The sequence below is a fragment of the Macaca thibetana genome, chromosome 3, assembly GCF_024542745.1.
Source record: "Macaca thibetana thibetana isolate TM-01 chromosome 3, ASM2454274v1, whole genome shotgun sequence".
NCBI classification, from domain to species: domain Eukaryota; kingdom Metazoa; phylum Chordata; class Mammalia; order Primates; family Cercopithecidae; genus Macaca; species Macaca thibetana.
Genome location: NC_065580.1, coordinates 170,552,286 through 170,572,250, shown reverse-complemented (window position 1 = coordinate 170,572,250; position 19,965 = coordinate 170,552,286). Strand labels below are relative to the sequence as shown.

Sequence of the window (19,965 nt, the reverse complement as noted above, 5' to 3'; positions counted from 1 at the left end):
TCAAACTGTGATGGCGTAGTAGACCCCGGACAATGAGTCCACGTGCCTAACCCAGTGTCTTCTCCTGTGGCTCTACTGATTGCTTTTGTCTACACACTACAAGCTGGCCTGCCCACCCAGGCCACTGTGATCCTTTGCCTGGGTCCTCACAAGTTCCCATTCTCTGCTGAGATAAGCCTGTGATTGATTGCTATCTGCCAGGGAGATCTCCTGTTCTGGGGCTGTCAGTGATTTGCCTGGTTCTGACATTATCTGCATACAACTCTCACAAGCCTGAGGCTGCCCAGACCCAACAGTTCCTGCCCAGTCACACCTCTTCAAATGTCTTGCTCACAACCTCACCTTTATCAGCCTGATGTGATTGATTGGCGCTGTCATACTTTGGCTTCCTTTTAGGGTCTAGCTTCATGCTCATTAAAATTCACAAGCAACCTATTTTCATCCTAGCATCAATATCATTCTCTTTCACTATAGATGCTGCTAATACACAGCTCCAAATAGTTTCTGAGTTTTATGTCTATCCATTAGATCTCAATCTCATCTTATTCCAGTAGATACAATCCCAGAGAAGGAACGTGATTGGCCTAGCTAGAGTTGGGGACCTACCTTTATATCAATTCACGTGGCCAAGGCCAGAGATACTGTAATTGGCCTAGCTTTAATTAGATACTGGTCCCTAGACCTGTTATTTGTAACCACTGAGAAAGACATGAAGGAAATAGAGGTGCTCAATTTAGTAGCAGAGGCAGGGGAATTGGCAAACAATGACACAGACATTCATACACACTGCAGCTTTGTATGGTTGGCATTATTAGAATTCTAGGTTCAAGTTTGAGTCTACAGATGTGAGCTAGAATTATAAAGAATGAATGACAGAGACAAATGCCCCCAAATCTCAGTTCCATTTATCTTTCATCTAAACATGTAAGTGGTACCACAAAGTCCTGGGCAAGTTTGCAGGAGTGAGGCTATGAGGAGTTCTAGTGGCCATCTGTTCTGGCAGATCATATTTCAAAAAAAAAAATTAATCTCAAGGTCAAAGAGAATAATAAATTATGCCTCATGAAACAATTTAAAAAATCTCTAGCTGGAAATTTGAGGAAGACAAAGACTGGGAAAGACACATGCATATGCATGTAATTACAATGCATAGGATTAAAGGCAAATGGGGAAGTGCAAACTAGGTTCTATGACAGCAGACAGTACAGCATCTATCAAATGTGTTAGCATGTGTGACAGTGTGTGTGAGTAGAGATTGGTTGTGTGAGACAGAGGTTGTGTGTATATGCATGTGATTGGGAGTTAACCCTTTCTGAATCCTAAAGGGTTGACGAAATTAGAGCAGAAGCACAGTGCAGATCAAAAAAACACAGAAATGCCATAGGAATGTAATATATCATGATGTGCTTAAGGGACCATGAAAAGTTGACAGTTGCTGCAATAAAAAAGAGAGGTAAGGCTGGAGAATAAGCAGAGGTTTGGGTGGGGTCTTCTAGATAAGGAATGTCTTTAATGATACTGTAAAGAACCTGAACTTTTTATTGGAGTTCATGGGAAAACAAGGGAAATGGTCTAAACATGGATAAGTTTAAGGGTAACATGGAGAGTGGATTTGATGGGTACCAGACTATATCCAGGCATTCTAATTAAAACACTGTTTTAAATATCTGGACAAAAGATGGTAAAATACTTAACTTGGCAATGGCAGTTGGACAGGAAAGAAGGTGGGGAGAAAAGAATTCAGGAAAAACCATTGAAGGTAAAGTTAGTTGTGTCTTAAAGTTATCAAGTTCAAACTCTTAAAGGACTATTATAACTCTATCCTATCCCAAGTCACCCAAAGCTATTGGACACTCCTAGTATTTAAAAGTCACTAAGTCTGGAGGAAGTTTATTCCATTGTGGAATAATACCCTGAATGTGTGTGACATTTTAAGGTAAATTTGGTCTACTAGATCTCTTACTGCTCCCAAAGGAGTGACCTCTGGAGAGGGAAGGTTCTGACACCTTGTAGGAAAGAAGGGGTGGATCAGGCCTGGAAAGGTATCACAAGGAGTGCAGGAGATAAACTTTGCTTACTGTTGTTGCTTACTGGTCTGACTTTAACCACCTTTGTTTTCCAAAGATGAACATGTTTGTAAAAGGCATATCTAGTCTTTAATACTGCATTACACAAACTTTTAGCATAATGAGCATGCACAGATAGGAAGTTTGCTTTACTTGTCCTATCAATGGACTCTTAATTGTCCTTTTCTGAAACTAATGTTCTTAAACTTCTGTTAAACATAAATTAAAAATAACAATCTTTGAGTTATTCTTAGATTACTTCCTGTAGTCTGATCTTTCCATCCAGGTCTTTGTGCAGTTGGAATCTAATTGGATCAGACAATGCTCAAGGTTCCCTCCAGCTCCCTAGTACCACAGCTAATTAGCAGAAATTCTACTTTAATAATACAGTTGCTGCAGGTCAAGAAAGAAAAGCAAAGCAGAAATGGAAATCTCAGCTTAGAGAACATTGAAAAAAGATTAGAAGTGAGTTAATTTTTGGTGTGATAATTAATTGCAGTCCAACAAGAACAAAATTCTATGAATATTGACTAGCTGTAATTAATCCATATTTATTCACAGACTTATCTCCCCCAACATCACCTACAATTCTGAGGGGGGAGAAACAGAATATCTTCTTCCAAGAATTCTTATGTATTGCCAAGATAAGCAACAATCTCAAGTCTGTGGAGACGTAATAATCATCAAGGTAATATTAAATAATATAAGTAATTATAACTGCATGTACTCATTCATATTATCTAGCTAAATTTTAATTACTTATTTCTAATTTGGAAAGATATACCTTTGTCTCAAAAACCTTGGCAAAAGAGGGCTACACCAGGACACTGTAGTTGGTATGGAAGATATCTTACGTGATTTTTTTTTTCCCTTAAAAGGGTAACAGTTTCAGAATATGTTATGCATGTATACACGAACTGGGACTCCACATTGTGCCTCATAAATATATGTAATTACTATTTGTCAATTTTAAAAGGAGAACAAAAAAAGGTTTAAAAATCAGATGTATTTTTAGAAGCAGTTCTTATAATGTGTTTGAATGTTTCACTGTATTCTTTGAAATTCCCATAGGCCAGGGTGCTGCTTACTCTTGTAAGAGTAACGTGTTACAGGGAACTTACCAGAGAGGAGATTTACGCCAGGGTTGAGCCATGGGAGTGATGGTTCTTACACCACAACTTTGTTTCTTTTCTATGTTCCAGAAGTCAGACAAACTGAATTTTGTTTCATGTACCAGGACAGGCAGAAGGAATGAGGAACAGCCTGAGAAATGAATGTTTTTCTACCAGAGGAGCAGAAAGTTAGTCAATATAAGCTGTGTAGACTTGGAGAACTAGGCAACCTGCAGTTATTCACATAACTTATATTGCCTATGTTGACAGGCAGAATAAGGAGAATTACAGTCTGGGCTATTACTTCAGATAGAGATTCTTCTGATCACATTAATGCAGATTGGGCGGAGAGAGGTAGATTTAACAGCAACAGGAGTTAAAGGGGTAATAATCTTTGGGTCCACAGATCCATCTAAATCAAGTGAGTGCTAGCAGCAGGCTTGCAACAGTTAAGACTTGCCAATTATCTGCGCGAGGCTCCATTTCCCAGCTTCCCATGCATCTCAGAAGGGCCACGTAACTAACTTTCCCCGACAGACTTAAAGGAAGTGATGTTTACTTCCTGTCACTTCAGTAAAGTCACGTTTACTTCCTGTCACCTCCAACTGCATTGGAGCATTGTGTAACTGGGCATTGTGTGATCCAGTTAGACGCCAACTGCACAAAGACCTATTTCCACTTCAACCCCTGTGCTCCTGGAGCAGGTCTGCGTGATTGGGAGCAAAAGATTCTGGGAGGGCCAAAACACAATATGGAAGGAGGCGGAGTCACACAGTCTTAACTTGAGGGAGAGCCATAGGGGTGAACTGTTGACGTGATCAAGAAGTGAAGAGTATTGGGCCAAGCCACGGAGATTTCAGGGTTTATTTGTTTCAGCAGCATAATCTACTTCACAATTAAAAGAAGAGGATGTGGATTCCAGAATCTTGTTATCAAAATGGGATATCAAAGGGGTTTAAATTAAGGAAACAAAATGGAAGCATTACTGTGGTGAATCCCTGGAAATACCACATTAGAAGGCAGATGAAACTTCCAAGGACTTGGGTGTGGCTGTTAGACTTCCCCAGTTATTTAGCTGAATGGGCAGGGCAGGGCACCGGATTTGGTAAAGAATTTGAGGGCCAAACCCATTTTGTCTTGGAGTGAAGGCTGTGATCCTCAACTCTGGCTTCAAGTTAGGTTTCAGTTAAATCACAAAAATGCTGATGTCTGGGCCTTAAGCCAGATCAATTAAATCAGAATCTCTGGAGATGAGATCAAGATACTGTTATATTTTTAAAGGAACCCTAGTAGTGCTAATACATAGCTAGATTGGGAATCTCTGAGTTGATGTAACTAGAGGCAAATATTTTCACCAAGGAGTCTGAAGCTGCTTAAGAGCTTTGTCTCAATAGAAATTTGTTTAGGAAGCCTAGGACAGAGCCCAAGGGAAAGAAATATCAGGTAGATTCAGATGTGTGGAACTGGAAAAGAAGAATATTTTAGCATCAATGTCTCAAGAACAAAAGAGATAGTGACTTAAGTTGAAGTATTTCCATCAACAGATATTATATAAAAGAAATACTGTTAATGAATATTACTATTATTTTCTTCTCAGTCTACTAAATGCATTTAAAATATGGGAAGAAATTATGGATGTACAAAATGAATATTTAACATAGATTCATTTTTTTTCTGGTAAATATACAAAACTAGTAAACATTAACAAAATGTTATAGAAATAAGATGCTGAACAGTCTTTTCTGTTTATATATAGCCATTGAAGGATATGTTTGATTATATGAAAATAGACAGGTCAGTGCATCCCCAATGGGGAGAATAGTCTAGCAAGCTAGAAATTTCCAAATTTGTATAGACCCAGATAAATAGAATATTTATTGATATTTATCCAATATTTATAGAATATTTATGCAATATCCTATTGCTGATCTAACCCGCATTCAGCAAGGAAGATCAGTTTCCCACCAGATGTGGGTGAATCTTAATGGAAAGGTATACATTAATTTCATTCAGTCATTTATAACTTTTACTAAAAAATTTTACTTGTTTTTGGAACACTAACATCTAGTAGGATGACAAACTTGAAAATATCTGCTGGTAATGAAAGATATTTATTGAACAGTAACTTATTATTTAGTTTTAACAATTTAAAAAGGTTACCAAACAACACACAACTTTGCCACACTAAGTTGCACTTGTGCCAAAGTTTAAAAATTTTCTTTACTTGGAATCAAGGTCAACTTTCTAGTAACTTTGTTCCTTAAAACATCCTCATATTTGGTCAGATTTAATTCGAAAAGGGACCCTTTGCTACTAATGTACCCTCAGCAGGAAATCCAGATCATAAAAATTCCAGGGAACAACATCCATAACTTGTTTTATAGAAACAGTTTTGGATTATGCCAATCAATTCACCAGTCCATGATTTCAAAGATTGTTTCATCAATCTTGTATCATTCATGTCATAGAACATAAAATAAGCCTTTTAACAAGAATTTGGATTTGATTCCACAAGAAAGACAAGGTCATTTTTAAAAAGCAAATCAGCTAGCAAGAGTGCTATGAGAAGAATGCCTACAAAGAAAAATGGCTATAGAGCCTTCAGCCCTATTCCATAAATCTTGACTTTTATTTTTCCCTTCTGCGTCTAAGAGATAGTTTGCTTCTTATATTGTTCCCTAAGGGAAGTTCCAGTACCACATGGGGCTAAGAAATATAATTTACTCTTTTACTATTTGAAATTCAAGTTATTAAAGTACCATGGACTCAGTGAAGTATAACTCATATCCATATGACCCACCTTAGAAGGAGTCATACACACTGCCTCGTACAATGATATCCTAATAATGTAAAACTAACAATTTTGGGGAGACTAATCAATTTAGAATCAAAGCCCCTCTATTATGTTGCAAAATGCTTACAGAATGCACATTCTTTTCTACATTGAAAGACAAGTGACCATTTCCCTTCAGCAGACTTGTAAGATCAATATGTATAAATATTGATCTTATGCCCTCTATTGAATTAAAGTTTGAACTATGTGTCTTATTCAGGTGACATATTTCATTTGTGTCATATGTTTTTATTTGGTTTGAAATTTCGAGAAGCTAAATTTGGTGTCAGCTTTCCAAGATTTCTACCTTTTACATTTGCTAAGTTCTTGCAAAAGAGTAAGGAACACATCTCTTCATATATTCACTTACTACAGATGAAGTACCTAGTCAGTGTTTTTCTAGGAGCTGTGGATTCAACAGTGATCTAGAAGGTGTCATATTTGGCCTCTCCCAGGAAGAAAGACAGATAACAAAAATGACATCTTATTTGAAGGCCCTATAGCCATTTTTCTTTGTTGGCATGCTTCTCATAGCATTCTTGCTAGCAGATTTGCTTTTTAAAAATGACCTTGTCTTTCTTATAGAATCAAATCCAAATTGTAAAGATGTTAAGGAAGAAGTAATTAAAATGATATTTGAAAGATCAGTTAGTCAAGGAAGAAGAGAAAGAGTATTCAAGGAGAGGAAACAACTAGTAGGAAGGCAAAATAGCACAGGCCTGTTTTAAGAGAGAAAAGTTGAAGACAGCAAGTTCTGTATTCAGCTTTGGCGGTAGAAGGGTGTTTGACTAATGTGCTTGGAGAATGTGTGAATGTGCTTGGAGAATTAAGTCTAGCTTATGAAGGGTCTTATGAGCCATGCTAACATGAAAACTGGAACATAAGAATAACAGTGGCAAGAGTAGAGCTGTTGTATTAGTCTATTCTCACGCTGCAATACCGACATACCCAAGACTGGGTAATTTATAAAGCAAAAAGGTTTAATTGACTCACACTTCTGCATGACTGGGGAGGCCTCAGGAAATTTACAATCATGGGGAAGGGGCAGCAAACACGTCCTTTTTCACATGGCGGCAGGAGACAGAAGTGCTGAGCAAAGAGGGAAAATCCCCTTATAAAACCCTCAGATCTTATGACAACTCACTCATTATCACGAGAACAGCATGGGAGTAACTGCCCCCCAAATTTAATCACCTCCCACTGGGTCCCACCCACAACACATGGGGATTATGGGAACTACAATTCAAGATGAGATTTGGGTGGGGACACAGTGAAACTATATCAGGTGTGTTTCAAAATGATATTCGTAGAATGAAAAATAGATAATGAACGTCAAGAATGGAGACAGGGACACCAATTGGGAGGCTGCTATGGTAACTGATGTGAGGAAAGGAATGGTCCCCAAAAAGATATGTCCGTGTCCTAATTCCCAGAACCTGTAAATGTTAACCATATTTGGAAAGAGTCTTTGCAGGTGTAATTATATTGAGAATCTTGAGGTGTAGGGTTCATACTGGATTACCTGGGTTGGCACTAAATACAATGATGAGTATTTTTGTAAGAGATACACGGGCGAGATGTGACAGACAGAAAAAGAGAAGGCCATGTGACTGTAGAGGCAGAGATTTCAGCATGAGCTGAGGAATGTTGACAGCACCAGAAACTGGGAGAGGTAAGGAAGGTTTTTCCTCTAGTGATTCCAGAGGAAGTATGACTGTGCTGACACATTATTTTCAGACTTCTGGTCCCCAGAATGTCAAGAGAACAAATTTCTGTTGTTTTAAGTTAAAATTTTTTGGTAATTTGTTATGGCAGCCACAGGTAACTAATACAGCAAGGCAAAAGCAAAACACAGTCAGAAGGAAAGGAGAAAACCTGGTGCATTTGGGTCACTGCACAAGTCCAGTAGTGCAGGACCTAACAATATTTGTGAGTGAGAAGCTAGAAATGAGGTTGGACCATGAAGCAGGAGGTTATATTTGTGGAAGACTGCTGGGTCTGAATGCACATGGAATGCCAGAAGATCAGTGAGTGGATCAGACTAGCTGGAGGAGGATTACATTTTTGAGCAGTGGAAAGGAAAACTGGGAAGGGAAAGGGAGGAGCAATGAACAGAACACTTTTTTTTTTTTTTTTTTTTTTTTTCAGAGAAGGGATCTATGGTAGTGCGGGGAGAGAACTGGAAAGGGCTTGTGTGGGGAAGTTTATACCCCACCCAAAATAGGGCAATGTCTTAGTTACCTTGGGCTGCTATGACAAATACCACAGGCTAGGTGGTTCAAACAATAGAAATTTGTTTCTCATAGTTCTGGAGGCTGGGAAGTCCAAGACCAAGGTGCTGGCAAATTTGGTTCTTGGTGAGGACCTACTTTCTGGCCACCATCTTGCCGTGTCTTCACATGGCAGAGAAGAAGCTTTGGTGGTTCTTCCTCTTTTTATAAGGATCCTAATCCCATCATGTTGGGGGATCCACCCTCCTAACCTCATCTGAACCTTATTCTCTGTTAAAGTCCCCATCATCCTAATGCCATCATTTGGGGGATTAGGGCTGCAATATATGAATTTTATGGTGGCACAAACATTGAGTCCATAACAGGCAAGAAATTAAACTATCCATGCATCAGATGTGGGCCACATAGGATAGAGGATCAGCTTGGAGCTCTTCTAGGTCCTGAAAGTACCCCCTGGAAGGGCAATGGGCTACAACAGGAGAGTCTGAGTCTTTGTGGAGCGGATGATGGAAGGCCAGGAATTGGTGCAAGGAGGAAGGGAAAGCAGACACTTGTAGCAGATGCCAGCAAGGCTTCCAGGGCAGCAGGGGCGAAGCTGTGTCTAAGTACTGGAGGCTGCTATCAGAGAGGCCCAGTGACTTAGGACAGTACTTATCAGGAGCTGAACAAGAACTTTCCTCTTTTCTCTTTTTCTCTCTCCCCAACCACAGCTCCCACACTGGTGGGCCTGCACTGGGGGTGGGGAGGACTTCTGAGTGGGAAATGAGTGGGAAGAGACAGCAATTGGCCACACCCCTCTCCCCAAGGGCAGGTGACCCAGTGACTGCTGACTTCAGCTGGAAGATGGAAATAAGCCTTGCATGAAGTCTAAGATGTTTACTGACATCTTAGATTAGACATTTAAAATTTCTGAATTAGAGTGTTTTGAGACATAGAAGACTTGAGGACTAAGAGTAAGCAGGAAAGTTGTAGATGTGCCAAACTTTCAGCCAGCAGAGTAGAAAGTTTCCTGTAAAACAGAAGTGGGACAGAGTTGTGTTTTGCATATCTGTTAAGCATCATAGTTGTACCATGTACCGTTTAGATTTTCAAAGAAAAGGATGGACATTTCATCTAAGAAATCATAGTGAGTGACATATTTCCTTAGAATAAAATCAGTAAGGGCGGGCACAGTGGGTTACATCTGTAATCCCAGCACTTTGGGAGTCCAAGGTGGGCAGATCATGAAGTCAGGAGATCGAGACCATCCTGGCCAACATGGTGAAACCCCATCTCTGCTAAAAATACAAAAATTAGCTGGGCGTGGTGGCACATGCCTGTAATCCTAGCTACTTGGGAGGCTGAAGCAGGAGAATCACTTGAACCAGGGATTTGGAGGTTGCAGTGAGCCGAGATCACGCCACTGCACTCCTGCTTGGTGACAGAGCGAGACCTCATCTAAATAAATAAATAAACAAATAAAATAAAATCGGTAAGATGGCGAAGGCCTGTTCTGAATAGATGCTTCCCTAGTTCTCTAGTGCTAAACTTAAGACAGACAAATCATGTTGTGCAGTGTATTTGGTTAATGTTATCACTTCTAATTCTTACAGAAGGTTGTATACAGAAATTTCTAAAGCATCACATTCACATTCCATTTGTTTTCCCTAGCCAAGAGAGGTCTGTAACATGGTAAACACAAAAGACTCAGAATTGAAACCTGGAATTAAAAAGACTTTTCTACTCCGTTCACAAGGACTTTCTTTTCCCCCTTCGTTTGCCACTTAATCTTTTGGTCTCATTTTCGTCATCTGTACAGTGAGGATAATGGGACCCAATTTCGTTTTATGTTATCTTGATGGAAGGATTCCCACAGTTAGACTGAATGAAAACCTGACCAGTAATACCCACTTATCTACCTCTCTGAAGCGTTGTAAGAATTAAAGACAGCCTGCAAAGTGTACTGACGATGAAGAGCACACCATGAGAGAAACAGAGGTGATGAGTATTATTAAAAGTGTCAAAGGATAAGTATATCTTAATGAAAGTGGACAAAAACATACACCAAAGGATCTTGGCTTGCTTGCCCTAGTGCCTCAATGACTTAGGGTAGAAAGAAATATGTATAATATCTGAGTAGAAAAATAAAAGCAGTAAAAAAAAAAAAAAAAAAAAAAATCTGTCCAGGAACATTAGTACCGAAATCATTTTTACATCCTAAAATATTTCATCCTCAATTTTAAAAATAAAGCACTGATTTATACACCTCAAGTCTAATGAAATAAAGCAATATGTCTTGGAAATTTAGAACAGTCTCTATAGGAAGGCAAAGGACTAAAGACAAAGATGTTCAGAAATTGAGTCAAGCCAAACAGACCAAAGATATTCTGCTCCCCAATGCAAAAGGCAGCATGGGCAGAATTTATTTGCTATGTATAGAATTGAGAACTGCTTTTTTTTTTTTTTTTTTGATCTTGCAAAGGAGATGAAATGGATATATTTATGTTGCTTGCTTAGGAGGACAGTCAGGGAGCGGGCAAAAATGTATAGCAAATTTGACACGAAAAGTAATAATTACTTCGGTTAGTTACATTTACAAAGCAATAAGAGAAGAATAAGTCACTTATGAAGTTAAATAAATTTAAAGAAAATTAAGGTAATTGTTTCCTTCCTGTACACAAGTTCTTTCAGGCTGTGAACTCTCCAGCAAGTAAATAATAAATTATTTTGGCTTTTACAATTTATCTTGGTCTTGACGCACACAAGGGCAAGATATGACGGTGTCTGTTTCTTCCAGAGGACTCCGATTCTTTGCATATATAAGCAGGTGTCCATAAGTCTCATTCTATAATATGTTTAGCTCCGCATATATTTTCTGTTTTCTGTTGTTGGTCTCTATGTTGTAATATGCCAGTGAGCTAATGTTGGAGAAGAGACTTTTTTAAAGATCTCTTATCTTTCATACCATATGTGAAACAGGTGGTAGTCTGCTCTCATAGATGAATATTTCTGTGATGAATTTTTTTTCTTTTTATTTCTTATTCACATGAGCTAATTTATTTTTGCCAAAGTGTTTACCTTCTGCGCTATAGATGTGGTCTGAGTGTATTTGCTGTAGTCAGAAGTCTCTGTTTTATGCTTGATTTTGGAGCTAGGTGGGACAAGGAAAATGCAAGTAGATGGAACTCATGCAAGTAGATGGAACCTTAATCTTATCATTTCTTTTTCACAAGAGGCTCAATTTTAGGGCTGTGCTGTAGTCCACAAAACAATCAGTCTCTATGACAATAATTCTAATTTTGGTAGAATAATTTTAACACCACTAAAAGAACTTGGAGAGACTTCATTTATGGAGGACATTAGTGAGATAATTTGGAACCTGTTCCTGAGTGGGGGACATACTTGCAAATATTTAAATCCTGCCTTCTTTAGTCACCTGTTTCATTCTTTAAAAAAAGAAAATAGTGCTCTTCCGGGGACGTTGTCTGCAGGCACTCAGAATGGTCCAGCGTTTGACATACCGACGTAGGCTTTCCTACAATACAGCCTCTAGCAAAACTAGGCTGTCCCGAACCCCTGGTAATAGAATTGTTGACCTTTATACCAAGAAGGTTGGGAAAGCACCAAAATCTGCATGTGGTGTGTGCCCAGGCAGACTTCGAGGGGTTCGTGCTGTAAGACCTAAAGTTCTTATGAGATTGTCCAAAACAAAGAAACATGTCAGCAGGGCCTATGGTGGTTCCATGTGTGCTAAATGTGTTTGTGACAGGATCAAGCGTGCTTTCTGTATCGAGGAGCAGAAAATCGTTGTGAAAGTGTTGAAGGCACAAGCACAGAGTCAGAAAGCTAAATAAAAAATGAAACTTTTTTGAGTAATAAAAATGAAAAGACTTGCTGAAAAAAAAAGAAAATAGAAATTTGAGGTATATGATCAAAGTTAAATAAAATTCAATTTAAAGAGGATAATACTGAGTATTGTATTTTCTTGGTAAAAATTAAAGTATTATGAAACAAATCTTGAATAAATAACTACAAATCACATATTTAATAAATTACTTGTAGAGTGAAAATTTTCCTTTGGAATCCTCTCTTCAAGGCACTATAATATTTGTATGTATGTGAAATTCTTCCCTATTCTAAATTTACCATCTCATTTCTGTTCACTTTTGTGTCCACAGAGTATCTGCCTGGAAACCCTGTTGCCTGGAGACCACTTTTGAAGAACATCCACTGCTGTGGCCTCTTAAAGATTTAAGACATCTAATGAAGAGCTGACAGAAATCATCAATTTGCTCTTCAGCAAGTAATATTTTTAAGTCACAATAAAACACTTACCTGGATATTATGTATTCAGATAATCATAATAGCTCAAGTATAGGATGCAAAGGGGAAAAATACCTTTGAAAAATTTGAATTGTACAAATCCATACAAAAGAGAGATGGGACAAAAAATAAAATCCGCATTTTCTTCATGGAAGACGCTGTCAGGTCCTCCTATTAATTATTTATTCTGATTTTTAAAACTATTCAAAAAGGCTTTATTTATATTTTGAACTCTATTGTATATTATCGTTCTCTGTAGCCCAAAGGAATTTTGAAGCAGAAATTCAACGAATGGCATAAGGATACTGGAAAAGTGGATGAAAGGAGACATGATGCAGCCAAAAGAATTCCATATCAACTTGAAGCATTCTGGAGAGGGTTCAAGAATCCAGCATATCTTAACAAGGTCCAAGTATCTCACAGTATGATGGCAGAATTTGTCACCAGTAACAGGCACCAAGTACAAATGATTATTATTTCATTTTACTCTTTGTTTTTTATTTATTTATTTGTTTTTGAGACAGGGTTGCCCTGTCACATTTATTTATTTATTTATTTTTGAGACAGAATCTCACCCTGTCACCCAGGCTGGAGTGCAGTGGTGCAATCTCGGCTCACTGCATCCTCTGTCTCCCGGGTTCAAGAGATTCTCCTGCCTCAGCCTCCTGAGTAGCTGGGATTACAGGCGCATATACCATGCCTGGCTAATTTTTTGTATCTTTAGTAGAGATGGGGTTTCACCATATCGGCCAGGCTGAAATTATTATTATTTAAAAAATGTAGTTAAAGATTTTTTGTGGGTACATAGTAGCTGTATATATTCATGGAGTACATGAGGTGTTTTGATATAGGCATGCAATGTGAAATAAGTACATCATGAAGAATGAAGTATCCATCCCCTCAAGCATTTATCCTTTCAGTTACAAATAATGGAAGTACATTCTTTAAGTTATTTTTAAATGTATGATTAAGTTATTATTGACTATAGTCACCATATTGTGCTATCAAATAGTAGGACTTATTCATTCTTTCTTTTTTTTTAATTTTTAAAAATTTTTTAAAAATTTTTATTTATTTATTTTTATTATTATACTTTAAGTTCTAGGGTACATGTGCATACCGTGCAGGTTTGTTACATATGTATACTTGTGCCATGTTGGCGTGCTGCACCCATCAACTCGTCAGCACCCATCAACTCGTCATTTACATCAGGTATAACTCCCAATGCAATCGCTGGCCCCTCCCCGCTCCCATGATAGGCCCCAGTGTATGATGTTCCCCTTCCCGAGTCCAAGTGATCTCATTGTTCAGTTCCCACCTATGAGTGAGAACATGTGGTGTTTGGTTTTCTGTTCTTGCGATAGTTTGCTGAGAATGATGGTTTCCAGCTACATGCATGTCCCTACAAAGGACACAAACTTATCCTTTTTTATGGCTGCATAGTATTGCATGGTGTATATGTGCCACATTTTCTTAATCCAGTCTGTCACTGATGGACATTTGGGTTGATTCCAAGTCTTTGCTATTGTGAATAGTGCCGCAATAAACATACGTGTGCATGTGTCTTTATAGCAGCATGATTTATAATCCTTTGGGTATATACCCAGTAATGGGATGGCTGGGTCATATGGTACTTCTAGTTCTAGATCCTTGAGGAATTGCCATACTGTTTTCCATAATGTTTGAACTAGTTTACAATCCCACCAACAGTGTAAAAGTGTTCCTATTTCTCCACATCCTCTCCAGCACCTGTTGTTTCCTGACTTTTTAATGATTGCCATTCTAACTGGTGTGAGATGGTATCTCATTGTGGTTTTGATTTGCATTTCTCTGATGGCCAGTGATGATGAGCATATTTTCATGTGTCTGTTGGCTGTATGAATGTCTTCTTTTGAGAAATGTCTGTTCATATCCTTTGCCCACTTTTTGATGGGGTTGTTTGTTTTTTTCTTGTAAATTTGTTTGAGTTCTTTGTAGGTTCTGGATATTAGCCCTTTGTCAGATGAGTAGAGTGCAAAAATTTTCTCCCATTCTGTAGGTTGCCTGTTCACTCTGATGGTAGTTTCTTTTGCTGTGCAGAAGCCCTTTAGTTTAATGAGATCCCATTTGTCAATTTTGGCTTTTGTTGCCGTTGCTTTTGGTGTTTTAGACATGAAGTCCTTGCCCATGCCTATGTCCTGAATGGTATTACCTAGGTTTTCTTCTAGGGTTTTTATGGTATTAGGTCTAACATTTAAGTCTCTAATCCATCTTGAATTAATTTTCATATAAGGAGTAAGGAAAGGATCCAGTTTCAGCTTTCTACTTATGGCTAGCCAATTTTCCCAGCACCATTTATTAATCTCCTTAAGCTGATAAGAAACTTCAGCAAAGTCTCAGGATACAAAATTAATGTGCAAAAATCACAAGCATTCTTATACACCAGTAACAGACAAACAGAGAGCCAAATCAGGAATGAATTTCCATTCACAATTGCTTCAAAGAGAATAAAATACCTAGGAATCCAACTTACAAGGGATGTAAAGGACCTCTTCAAGGAGAACTACAAACCACTGCTCAGTGAAATCAAAGAGGACACAAACAAATGGAAGAACATACCATGCTCATGGATAGGAAGAATCAATATCATGAAAATGGCCATACTGCCCAAGGTAATTTTTAGATTCAATGCCATCTCCATCAAGCTACCAATGAGTTTCTTCACAGAATTGGAAAAAACTGCTTTAAAGTTCATATGGAACCAAAAAAGAGCCCGCATTGCCAAGACAATCCTAAGTCAAAAGAACAAAGCTGGAGGCATCACGCTACCTGACTTCAAACTATACTACAAGGCTACAGTAACCAAAACAGCATGGTACTGGTAACAAAACAGAGATATAGACCAATGGAACAGAACAGAGTCCTCAGAAATAATACCACACATCTACAGCCATCTGATCTTTGACAAACCTGAGAGAAACAAGAAATGGGGAAAGGATTCCCTATTTAATAAATGGTGCTGGGAAAATTGGCTTATTCATTCTTTCTATTGTTTTGTACCCATTAACCATCTTCACCTTCATCTGATTCCCCGACTACCCTTCCCAGCCTCTGGTAACCACCCTTCTACTTTCTATGTCCATGAGTTCAATTGATTTGATTTTAGATCCCACAAAAAGTGAGAATATGCAAAGTTTGTCTTTCTGTGCCTGGCTTATTTCACTGAACATAATGATCTCCAGTTCCATTCACGTCCCCGAATACAAATTAATACATGGTAGAAGCTGTGTTCTGTTGAAGAAGTTAGGAACATATTCAGGCTATATTTTGCATTTTTGAAAGATGGTTAAAATACTTTTAAAATGTTTATGCTGAAAGGAGAAAGTTCTGTGAACTAGAAAATTTGTATGAATTTAAACATAACTCAGAGATGAAATCTGAAAGAAAACAAGGCCCCTCTTTGCTCAATTTTATTGTTTTGATGCTGTTAATCACACTTGATGCCTCATGGTCACCAAAGTAAAGTAAATTATTTTGAATTAACATTCCCTCCAAAACTTGTTATCCCCAAGCATGCAAAAAGTAAAAAGCAATAAAAGCCCAAGTTGCAAAGAAAGATGTGCTTCTACAAGAGAATTTGGAGGCTGCTGGAAGGTGGTGCAGTCCAGAGAGCTTAAGATTGAGCTCTGATAACAGACAGACCTAAATTTCTGCCACATTTCACAATGTGGCTGTGCATTGGCTGCTCAATCTTGCTAAGCTTCAATATTTTTGTGTATGAAAAATAATACGTATTTATTGTACCTAAAGGTTGTTAAGAGAATTAAATAAGTGTGTGTATATAACCAGAGTGCCTGGAACATTAAATGCTTAATGCACATTAGCTATTACCCTTATCATTATTATCAAGTTAAATTAAGCCAATATAATCATAAAGTTGGAGACTGAGTTTATGAGGGCAGTGGCAGAGCCACATAGCTAATCATGAGCTGCTGTTTAACAAAATGAAAGGAAGTTACTGTTTACATAACACCAGAGAAAGAGGACATTTTGGAGAAACTAGGTTAATATAAAAAAACAAAAAAGGTTTTTAATGCTTTTCGTAAGTGTGAGAGAAGAAATTGAGATAACATGGCATTAAGGAACTATTTAGTCTTGGGAGATACATAAAATCAAGGTACTGCCCCACTTTTGCCCTTTTTCTGCTTTGTTAATCCTTTATTGAGATATAATTCACAGCAGTACAATATATACATATTAAATATGCTACATGATGAATTTTATGATTTTATGTATATGCCCATGGAACTATGACCACACCAACATATAGCATGCATCCAGCATCTCAATAGGCCCCTGGTGCCCATTACAGTCAATTGACCACCCATTTCCCAAAGGTAATCACTCTTCTGTTGATGATAGGAAGGTTTGGATTTCCCTCTTAATCTAGAAAAGGGGCCTTTGAGAAATTTGATGTCCTCTTTCTTTTCCCTAGCTAGACTTTAATTCTCACCCATTAATTTTACTTTAATTCTAGGTCATCATGCCTCTAGCCTACAGTCATGCTCTCATCGACATGCCCCTGCTTACTTTATCTGCACTGTGATGTTCTTCTGACATGTAGGGGGTTTTCTCTTCACTATTATGTTAATGAAGTTTCATTGCACTTTTGGATCCATGAATCCCATAAATACTATTATTTTTGACTGTCATTGTATTGTGTTTTCTAAAGCATCCTGGGCCAAGGCTAAGTAAGGAGACACAGGAGCTTTAAGGAGACCTGAAGGTGAACTCTAGGGGCAGCTACACTCTCAAACTCAACTTCCCTGAAGAAGGTTTTCTGGTTCTAGTCTCAGTGTCAAATCATGATGCAACAGCAGAGTGAACTCAGTGTTTTTGGTATGAAGAAGATCTCCATGTGTTACCATCATCAACATCTCCTGTGCTGTTAATCTTACCCTGGATACCTGACCCAGGTGCCCATGCTGTGAATTCTTTCACTGTAGGAAAGAGAAACAGGTACAAAAGATGCACAGACCTCTCATGGGGGTCCCTGGTCAATCGAGGTGGGTGCCCACTTGCTAAAATGACCCTGACCCCTCATTTGGCCACTTGACCACTGGTAACCCTAAAGGCAAATGAAGCCCTTAGGGACCAGAAACACAGGATCCCTGGTTTAAAAAGCTGATCACAGAGAAAGTAGAAAAATCCATAATATCATCCTTTTCATAGCAGTACTTATAAGCTTTGAGCTTGTATTTTCCCAGACTGCATGGAAATACCAACAGTGTAATAACGCAACTTCGAAAAAATCAAATAGTAGCTACGAAAGCCCTCAGCCCACAGGTTGCTGTGATTTTCACTTGAGTATGTTCAAGGGTTCATTTTATTTTTGACTTTAAAATTCACACTCAATTTTGACACATGAGACATATGTCTCAGCTCCTTACAGTAACAATCCTGTAAAAACAGATGACTCAGCCACCAGTTACAACAGCATATTATTGCAGTATTCAACAAAACATGCCTTATGCTGACTACAGAGAGGTTTCAAGTTGATGAGGCAAAAACAGCAATGTCCCATCTCAGAACATATGCTATACTATAGTAAGGAAAAAAGAGCCAAATATAAATACTAAACAATGTTGCATTGCTGAAATGTAATCCCTTTGAAACATTAGATGTCTTTACATTTCTCATTATTCTATTATTAATTTTAGAATATGCTCTCTTTAATGCAATCTATCTTTACACAAATTTTAAAATTCAGATTTCCAGATGAACCAAGAAACCAGGGGCTGATTTTTCTCAATGGGTTTCTCTTTTATACTCATAGCATCTGGTGAGGTCAGCATTAAGAAGAAAGGCAATTATTTAATAGCAATAGCTGTGAGCCAAAGAAGAATTACAAAGATAAATCAATCTGGGGTGATAAAATGCCGAAAAAGAGGCAGCCACTTCAAGTAAAAACAAGCTCAATATTAAAATACTGTTTTATTTTCAAGTTACCCAACAAACTGCTGAAAGAAATTACATTTTCCCTCATGAAGGAAATGATAATAAATGCCATTTTCTACCCACTGGGCATCACAGGATGGGTGTTGAGATACAGACATGAAATCCTCCCAATTATGGTAATACCAGGCATTGGAGCCAGAATGGTATTTAGAGTTATTAATTCACTCAACACATATGAACACCTATTATGTATGTGCCTTTGTTTTGGGGGTGTGACATATAGAGAGTTGTCTTGTGGAGATGACAGATGTAAGCTCAAAGTCACCACTGAAATAAAGTTACCTATGAGGGATCTTGAAGGTGAGGTCAAGGGAGACTATAAATGACAATGTATAAACAGAGGCTGAAAGCAAGAGAAAGTTGCCAGTTAGACAAGGCAAGAAAATATCCCATGAGAGGGCATGGCATTTGCAAAGTCACAGATGTGTGAAATCGCTTAGGATGCTTGGAAAACAACAAGCAGCTTTGTGTGGCTGCAGCAAATGTTGTAATATATAAGTGGCAAGGGTTGTTGCTAAAAATGCAGGCGGGAACTTGATTATGAGGGGTCTTTAAGCCCAAAGAGTTTAGCACATTCTTGCGGAAAGAGGAGTGACACAACCAGAAGGCCAGAGAGACCTGTGAGGTTTGTTCTAGCAATTCGCATGAAAGGGAATAAGGACTAGATTTGAGGCTGGGTTGGCTTGTGGGAAAGCTGAATTTGAGGGGGTATGTAAAAGAAAAAGCTTTTAGAAATGGTTACCAATCTCTGGGGTTTCTGACTTAAGCTATTGTGGTAATGGGAGCTTTCTGAATGGAGTAAAGGAATACAATGGGCACAAGTTCTGGAATAGGTAGATAGGGATGAAGAATGACTTCACTTTTTGGAGATGCTGAGTGAAAGCTGTCTTTTGGGTACTGAAGTGGAAATGACAAAGTAAATAGTTTGTAAGATCAACACATTCATTCTATCATCACTTAGGACACTCCAAGTGATGGTTTCATATGCTATGAAATTACATCCAACTATTTTTGATGATTTACTATGGAGATTCTGGAGAATAAAGATCCTTGCAGGGATCCATTTCATAACTTTATGGCGAGTGTTTCAAATCAGAGGATTCCAGCTTAAGGTATTAAGAAACTTAGATAGAAGCCTGATTATCATCAACATGATGTGCACTGTGAACTAAGACCACTAGCATTGGTTTACTGAGGATTAGCCCATGTATCAGAATAACACATGATCGAATCCACATTATATTGCAACACCCTCCATTGTAAATAGCTGTTCAATGCCATAAATCTGCTTTTAGAAAACGGTCCTCTAAAAATAGAAATCAAACCATATTGCTACACTGCACCACACTCAAAGGCTTCTGATTTCACTCAGAGTAAAAGGCAAAGTCCTTACAATAACCTCCATGATATGCCTTGTTCTCCTT

At 38.2% G+C, this 19,965-nt stretch overlaps 3 protein-coding genes and 1 long non-coding RNA gene across 7 annotated transcripts in view; 2 read left to right on the top strand and 2 right to left on the bottom strand.

Moving 5' to 3' along the window:
- Positions 1-19,965, bottom strand: part of ATP5PF (ATP synthase peripheral stalk subunit F6) — a 985,871-nt gene that overhangs the window by 766,634 nt on the left and 199,272 nt on the right. The gene's annotated exons all lie outside the window — the stretch shown is intronic.
- Positions 1-19,965, bottom strand: part of CYYR1 (cysteine and tyrosine rich 1) — a 105,746-nt gene that overhangs the window by 25,999 nt on the left and 59,782 nt on the right. The gene's annotated exons all lie outside the window — the stretch shown is intronic.
- On the top strand, positions 1,477-12,439 carry LOC126950767 (uncharacterized). Its single transcript, XR_007724282.1, has 3 exons — positions 1,477-2,531; positions 2,628-2,754; positions 12,400-12,439. It is a non-coding gene; the product is annotated as an uncharacterized LOC126950767 (long non-coding RNA).
- On the top strand, positions 11,502-12,128 carry LOC126950758 (60S ribosomal protein L34-like). The gene has a single exon (XM_050784779.1). It carries the CDS (start codon positions 11,722-11,724, stop codon positions 12,073-12,075), a length of 354 nt encoding a protein of 117 aa, XP_050640736.1. The 5' UTR covers positions 11,502-11,721; the 3' UTR covers positions 12,076-12,128.